The 8,535-nt window shown below is 39.2% G+C and overlaps 1 protein-coding gene and 1 long non-coding RNA gene across 5 annotated transcripts in view; one reads left to right on the top strand and one right to left on the bottom strand.

Annotated features, from left to right (window-relative positions):
- LOC106456924 overlaps window positions 1–8,535 on the top strand; it is a 162,599-nt gene that overhangs the window by 91,548 nt on the left and 62,516 nt on the right. For all 4 annotated transcript variants that reach the window (XM_022382709.1, XM_022382708.1, XM_022382711.1 and 1 more), the window contains one exon: window positions 8,016–8,096. In XM_022382709.1, the coding sequence (XP_022238417.1) occupies window positions 8,016–8,096 (81 nt within the window). The remainder of the gene's footprint in view (window positions 1–8,015; window positions 8,097–8,535) is intronic.
- The window catches only part of LOC111085203, an 18,926-nt gene that overhangs the window by 3,401 nt on the left and 6,990 nt on the right, over window positions 1–8,535 (bottom strand). Inside the window, exon 2 of the long non-coding RNA XR_002610037.1 lies at window positions 8,066–8,067. This is a non-coding gene — a long non-coding RNA (uncharacterized LOC111085203). The remainder of the gene's footprint in view (window positions 1–8,065; window positions 8,068–8,535) is intronic.

Here is an 8,535-nt window from a genome sequence, read left to right as displayed (position 1 = left end):
CCTGCCAGATCCGGTTAAAATAACCAGAAGAATAGCAAGAGAGGCAGGAGAGAGATGGCGCAGCATCTCATAATGAACATCATCAGGTCCGACCAATGTACTACCAGACTGATGAAGAGCGAGATTGAGTTCCACCAGTGTAAAGTCAGAGAGACGATTGGCCTGAAAGGAAAGAGACTTGATGGCCAAGAAGGCAGAGGAAGAAACAAACGTGCTAGAAGCACGAAAAAAGCTGTGGCCGAGAGAACCAGCAATTCTCTGGACATCAGGAACTTCCTGGCCATTAGAGAGCAAGTTGGAAAGGGGACGGGAAGCATACCTCCCAGTGATTTTACGAATCTTGTCCTGTACAGTTTTGGAACAGGTGGTAGAAGAGATGCTAGTAGTGAACTTAATCCAAGACTCCTTTTGGCTTTGACGTCGAACCTGCTGAGCATGGGCACGGTCCCACTGATAAACAATGTGGCTAGAAAGAGAGGGATATCGTCGGAAGCTATTCCAGGCCCATTTTTGAGCCTTCTGTGCCTCCTGGCAGGCAGAACTCCACCATGGACGAGGATACCGTAGAAAACGTGTCGAGGTCTTAGGAATAAAATGAGCAGCTGCCTGGATGATATAGTCAGTCACTGCAACTACACAGTCGTCTATTGATGGCAAACAAACAAAGGCAGGATCAAGTTGTGAGAAAAAGATGAAAGATGGCCAGTCAGCCTGGTCCAACTTCCACCATGGCACTCGAGTCAGGTGGCATCGACCATGGCCAACCTCCCTCATAATGATTGGAAAATGATCACTGCCTGGTGGGTCACTGTAGAACATCCAAGAAAAGTGAGTGAAAGTGAAGGGGAGCAAATCAAAAGATCAGTGGCACTAAAAGACTCACTAGGTGCATAAAAATAAATATATGTTCTAGTATTGAAGAGAGAAAGGTTGTGATCTGAGAGCATATGCTCTACGGAATGACCCCTCCCATCAATATCAGCACCACCCCAGAGAAGGTTGTGTCCATTAAAGTCTCCCAGAAGTAAAAAAGGGAGATGGCAACTGGTCAACGAAAGCATCAAGGTCTGACTGATCATAAGCCTCCCCATGAGACAGGTAGAGAGGACAAACAGTGCTGGTATGACCCAAGAAAACGGGGATGGCTATGGCCTCCAAGGGTGTATCGAGGGGCACAGATAAGGAGGGCACATGCTGGTCGACCAACAATGCCACCCATCCATCACACAACCTGTCATTCCAGTATAAAGAAAACTGCTGAAAGGTGACTGTATTGGCAGGTTTCAGAAATGTTTCCTGTAAGGAAACACACACGGGATTATAGGAGTCGATCAAGATCTTAATGTCATCAAAATTAGAACGAAAACCTGGACAGTACCACTGTGTTAAAGTGGCCATGTTTTTGTAGGTGGAGGAGAACAGGGTGGAGAACCATTCAGTTTATGACCACACCATTTTTCTATACTAGATGAAGATCGATCGACCTCCATGGATCCTGCCCTTGGACAAGTGGGCAGATCTCTGTCATCAAAGTGAGAACCCATTGACTGAGCACGTGATCGAATGATTGTCCTGCATCTAGGGGCCAAAGAAGGACTCGAGTGGACACCAGAGGCCAGTGCCTGAGGAAGTTGACACAGGCAGTCACTGGAAGGAATAGTGGGGACAGAGATTGGAGTAGATGTAGACTGGGCAGCTCTATTTTCCATGGAGAGCAGAAGACCCCTCATATGGCATGAAAAAGACTAAAATGAAGGCATGGAAAGGTCCGTCTGCACCCCCACTGTAGCAGTGGAGTGTAGTGCAGTGGCATATGTCCGAGATGGAGTAGGGAATAATAGCTTCCGAGCCTCAGGCTAAGAAATGTTACTAATAGTCTTCAAATGCTGTACCTCTTTCTCCTCCACCCAATTAGGGCAAGACCTAAAGTAAGAGGGATGGGAACCACTACAATTAACACAGTGAGGGTCCAATTCGCACTCGGAAGCATCGTGGTCCTTACCCTCGCAACGAGCACATGTTATAGAACCACGACAAGATGTCTTTGAATGACTGAACCACTGGCACTGAAAACATTGGAGAGGGTTAGGAATATACAACTGTACCTTACAGTTCAAATAACCCACTTTAACAGTGGCAAGTGGACGTGGCGATGAAAACGTCAAAATGAGGAAAGAGGTCGGCACTATAGTTCCATCTTGACGAGTGGAGATCCTTCGAACTGCTGAAACTCCTTGGCTGGAGAAATCAGCAAGGATCTCTGACTCGGAGATGGTCTTCAAGTCCCTCTCGACAATAAAACCTCGTGAGGAATTCAAAGAAGCGTGGGGAGTAACCTCAATGGGTATATTCCCAATGGTCTTTGTTTTGGTGTTAATGTTTCTACTAAGATATCCCCAAAACATAGCTTCTTGGCTGACTTTGGAGAGCCAGCAGGCCCCTCTAATTCCTTCTGAATAAAAAAGGGAGACATTTGCCTTAAGATTTATCAGAGAGTGAATGCAGGATCAGGAAGCGAGGTACAGGTCCACATTGTGGTGGAGACTGCCTTTCAGAGTCTTCTAGGCGTGGTCGTTTACCGATTAGCAGAGTTTTACACTTTTTTATTTGGATTTGGGGGATCCATAATAAAAGAGAAAGATTCAGTGCCCACTGATCCCACCTGCCATGGAGTCCTACGAGAGGATGCACTACAATGTCAAACAAGGATACTGCAGCAATGCCAGGGTTTCGTGAGCACTATACCAAACACCAGCATCAGACAAGATGTCCACAACACCCCTTGATAATGCCCAACACTGGTACTCATTTAATCCTAGCCCGAGTGGACCAGCCGACTGACACTGGGGGAGCCACCCCAAGGCCACCCGTCTACAGGAATTCAAGGCCAAAGTGATGTGTTGCAGTGCCCCAGACACCACTCAACCACCAGGATATTCTCCTCCCCTTCACGGGTCGCCACGCACGGCAAACACGTGGGTGGATGCTTATATCCCAGAGGAAATAACTAAAAATATAGAAACTACCCTGGGAGGTCCCCTCACTACGTACAGGAATCCACGTCGAGGGAGGTAACTCCAATAAAAACGCATTAATGCTATTTGAACCGTACCCTTTAAACATTAAATTTATGAGCAATATACGCTGAGGCTTCTTTTGACTGTGCAAAGCAGTAACATATGGTCATGTTTTTCATTGCTTAATTCTAAATTATTACTTTGAACTAATGCTTGAAATTCACCAGTATATTAATCACATCTTTCTTCACTAGCTCAGTATAGTTTTCCACATTCACCAGTATATTAATCACATCTTTCTTTACTAACTCAGTATTGTTTTCCACATTCACCAGTATTTTAATCACATCTTTCTTTACTAGCTCAGTATAGTTTTCCACATTCACCAGTATTTTAATCACATCTTTCTTTACTAGCTCAGTATAGGTTTACACATTCACCAGTATATTTAATCACATCTTTCTTTACTAGCTCAGTATAGGTTTACACATTCAACCAGTATTTTAATCACATCTTTCTTTACTAGCTCAGTATAGGTTTCCACTGTCAGCCATGGGGGCATTGTGTTATAGGAGTCAATACCATTACTAATAAAGAACATCCCAGGAGCTATCAGCGGATAGTTCTGCTCATCAATTGCCTTCCCCGTGATCAGAAATATAAAATTAGGGGCGGGGGCAAATAGCCTCAGTAACTTTGCCATAAACAAAGCAACTATAAGCTACACTCTATTTGTTGTAGCATATTTGCTGCTCTTTTCCCAAGACATGGATATATATTCGAACTTCCGGAATCAAGAAAAAATGCTCAGCGGGACGACTGGGGGCTTATAAGGTTAAAAATCAGATTTTGATGCTCACGATGGGCAGAACAAAGATATCCCATTGTATAACTCTGTGCTTAACCACAAACAAAGAGAAACTGAGAAACCTTCTTTAGAATTATTAAATTGTCTTGTATCTGAGTAGAAACCAAAAATATTTTCTGTGAAATCAAATACATAGTCACGATAGCTGACATTTGATTATATATATATACTTATTTAAATTGACTGTTTCTCGTTTAGCTGATGGAAAAAACATGGTTGTACTTTCAACGAACCTTCCTGATTCAAAGTGACAATAATACAGTGTTTTAGCTAACTATATTATAAGTAACTTGTAGCAAATGACTTAGTTCGTCGTGTATTATGTATTATGTTAATCATATTTGTTACAAGTATATAATTTCACTGTTATTGTGGAAGTCCTTAAGTTACAGTTAATTTGAGGAGAGCAAGCGTGATACATCTGTTGAAACTAAAAAATTCTTAAGTTAACTTTATGAAGTGTTATGAAAAGCGAGATCAAAATTTAGTATATATTTGATGTTAATATATTTGTATTTGGCATATAAATTGGCTAATCTCAATTTCACATTACTTATTTTGTTGTTACTTGCCCACCTTATACATTTAGTAGAAGTTAATTATGTTAAGATATACTTTGTTTCGGATCAGATAGCTAGATTGTATATATAAGCTAAAGAGGTGAAATTGAAAGGGGAATATTTGACATAAAGGCCTAATGAATTCCTTGATAGGCCGTACCTTCTGCTGTGGACTGCAGGTTCGCCTATCCAAGGCTCATCAGCACGGTTTTGGTCAGCAACCCAAAGAAATATCGTTAGACCTCGTATAATGGTGAAGTGTATATAATATCTATTGGGTTTTGAATCGGTTTTACTTCACCAAACAGTAACTCAATATAATTTAGGTTACTATATGGTGAAGTGTATATAATATATATTGGGTTTTGAATCGGTTTTACTTCACCATACAGTAACTCAATATAATTTAGGTTACTATATGGTGACGTAAAACGGACTCAAAACCCAGTAGATATTAGATAGCTAGACTGTTTTCCGGATTTCATATAGCTTACTTCTGGTCAGCCTGCCGGAATTTGAACCTGAAGATTCGTGCTTCGCGTGCTTTTGTTCCAAAATCACACTCCGCACTTTGGGGTCGTAAACGTGTGGCAGACAAATTCCACTCTTGGCTATTGGCTAGCTGCCTTCTATCTATTATACCAGTTCAAAAATAGGGTTTGCTGAGGCAGGCTTTCTTTTCTAGTGATAAAATAACGTGATGCAATCATCCATTTGTAAAAAAAAAAAAAATATTTTAATTTATTTTAGAGATCTTTGGTTAACTCGATAGTTCTGACAACATTTACTATACTACTTGCACCGTTGTTTTTGAAAAAAGAACGTGCTTTTGGGTAACAATGCCTTAATACACATTTTGGGGGATATACGTTCTTGATAGCAAAATATTTTTTTACAGTTTGCTTTGGAGCATATTTCTCTTATACCATTGTATTTATGAACTACGATATGATTCCATCTTAACAATGTATTTTTTTACATTTGTTTTGTGTCTTTGTTTTTTTATCCCTGTTATAAAAATAATTTGTATAGTTTTCTTTATATCACACTTTCCTTTTATCAATGTATTTTTAATATTTTTTATTTTACGATAATTTCTTCAACTAATTTTGTTATTCGTTTTTCTTTGGGAAAATGTTTCCTGATAAACAATGTTTTTACATTTTCTTTTAGGTTAACTTTCTTATCATCAACATAAAGTTTGTACAAGGATACTCTATCTACTTGGGTGATATCGCATATTACGCAGAGTTGTGAAAATGTCCGGTTTCCCAAGTAGAGTTTTACAGAAATCAGGCGTGACTAGAAAACAGACCCTTACTAGATCCACGTTCAAACACACTGCAAAAAACTGTTTTGTTGACTCCTCATATATGAAAGGAAACTGTTTAACAAAGAATGTCACAAATAAAATAGAATGTATAGAATGTAAGGCCATCTACTGGAAGACCATTCCATGAACACCCCCCCCCCCCCAGTAGCTCAGCGGTAAATTTAAAGACTTATAAAACTAAAAATCGGGTTTCGATAGCCGTGGTGGGTACATCACATATAGCCTATTGTTGAAGCTTTGTGCTTAATAACAAGCAAACAAGCCATTCCCTGAATGTGTCATTGAACATGTTCAGGACGTAAACAAAGTAGACGTAAAAGGGTGTATGTAGTTTACTATATGTGAGTGATGGTATAGCTAGAACGGATTGCACGATAACGTTTAAAATCCTCAGATCTTAGATCGAAAAATTAAGGAGTTGCTCTTTATAGAAAAATATAAACCAACAATGAATAAACATAGTGAATGGACGCTCTCTTAAATTTAAATATATTTCTCGTCAATAATAACTTCAACATTACTTTATCAGTTTAACTAATTATATTAAACTTTCCCATTTCGGCTATTTCACAATGCAAGATATTCTTTCTTTATATAACAATAACGTCTATATTGTATTGTTTACGTACGTGCCACAAGCTTTGTAACAATAGAAATGGTCACATGCATGATGTACTCTTGTGCGTGGTTTAATTCTTGGAATATTTCTTGTTCTTCTTTTCGTTTGTTTGTTTGTTTGTTTTGGAGTTTTGCTTAAAGCTACACGAGGGCTATCTGCGCTAGCCGTCCCCAATTTAGCAGTGAAAGACTAGAGGGAGGGCAACTAGTCATCACCACCCACGGCCAACTCTTGGGCTACTCTTTTACTAACGAATAGTGGGATTGACCGTCACATTATAACGCCGCACGGCTGAAAGGGCGAGCATGTTTGGTGGGACGGGGATTCGAACCCGCGACCCTCATATTGCGAGTCGAGTGCCCTAACCACCTGGCCATGCCGAGCCCCTTCTTTTCGTAATGATCTTAATCGCAACTAATTTTTGGGATCGGGCGGTAATTCTGGAATGTTTGTTTGTAATTAGGCACAAAGCTACACAATGGGCTATCTATGCTGTGCCCACTACGGGTATCGAAACCCGGATTCTACCGTTGTAAATCTGCAGACATACCGCTGTGCCACTGGGGGTCGGTAATTCTGAAAGCCAAGAATTTTTTACACTTGGGTGGCCTGCCCAGACGGTAACCATATAGGACGAGCATATTTGATTCTTAGAATACAACGATCTAATTTAAGTGATACATATCGATACAGAACATGTATGCTTCTCATGAAGGCGTGTCGAAAGGATGCGCAAGTAAAGCGATTGAAATATTCTCTCGAGTACGCGCACTTCTTATTTGTTCATAATTATCTGACTTTTTTCCATATTCTATCCGCTCTCATAAGAAGGCTTTAAATTCGTATTTTTGTATAAACATATGCTTCATATTTCTTAGTGTTCTCCTCAGTTGATGGAATTTAATACAAAAAATACTATGGAGATTGGCGACTACTTCATCACACAGGGTACACTTTCCAAATAATTGGATTAAACGTTTGTATATAGCCTTTCTATTCACAATAACATAATAGTGGTCGCAGTAGCTCAACGTTAATCCAGCTCTGTAGATGGCAGATATTAAAAGTCTACAAACAACATGTTAAGATCACCTTGCGTTCAATTAACAGTAAAAAATCTTCATTAAAATAATTCTCATTAAACACAACCTTCATGTTTATTACCTTCTCTCAATAATATATAGGCCTAGTTTATTTCTAATATATGAAATGGGCCTAAAAGCGCGAAAAATTTAATAAAATCCAAACCGTAGTCTGAGAATCATACGAAAACTTTTTTTTGTGCTTATTAGAACCTAAACAGTTTTAACAGGGTGCACCACCGATAAAACAATACGATTAAATATTTATATTGAGATGTCTCGTAAAATCTGCAGTACAGTTTCCACATCATTTTTAACTTTGATTAATTCTCTTTGCTATAACTACTCTTGTTTTATAAGAAAAAGTAATAATTTGGTAATCTTCATTTTTAAAGCTATCAGTTATTGAAAACATTTCATATTAGTGGTGCTCAAGATGCACGTACTTTTGCCTATCATCGCTGTAAAGAAAAATATAAGCAACTGGCAGTTTAATAAAAATTCTACATTTATCGTTTTCCTTCTCTGTTTATCAGAACGCACAAACGAAAGTACAGTAGTGGAACATATGAAAAAAACTTCCGACATCTCCCACTCAGAAAATATGCTTCTTCAAAGTAAGTACATATATATATACTTGTGTGTGTATAGAATGGATCGAGTTTATTCGCGTACAAATGAATGCATTGATTATGAGTAAGAGAAAAGAAAGCTAGTTTAATGTAGAAGACAGAAGATTGAAGAATAACGAGTTAAAATGCGTGTACCTAGGATTGAGTTAAAATGCGTGTACCTAGGATTGAGTTAAAATGCGTGTACCTAGGATTGAGTTAAAATGCGTGTACCTAGGATTGAGTTAAAATGCGTGTACCTGGGATTGAGTAAAAATGCGTGTACCTAAAATTGAGTTAAAATGCGTGTACCTAGGATTGAGTTGAAATGCGTGAACCTAGGATTGAGTTAAAATGCATGTACCTAGGATGGAGTTAAAATCTTATACCTAGGATTGAGTTAAAATGCGTGTACCTAGGATTGAGTTAAAATGCGTGTACCTAG

The sequence above is a fragment of the Limulus polyphemus genome, unplaced genomic scaffold (assembly GCF_000517525.1).
Source record: "Limulus polyphemus unplaced genomic scaffold, Limulus_polyphemus-2.1.2 Scaffold272, whole genome shotgun sequence".
In the NCBI taxonomy this organism is placed as follows: Eukaryota; Metazoa; Arthropoda; class Merostomata; order Xiphosura; family Limulidae; genus Limulus; species Limulus polyphemus.
Note: the sequence above shows the minus strand (reverse complement) of the source record. Positions and strands in the feature narration are given on the sequence as shown.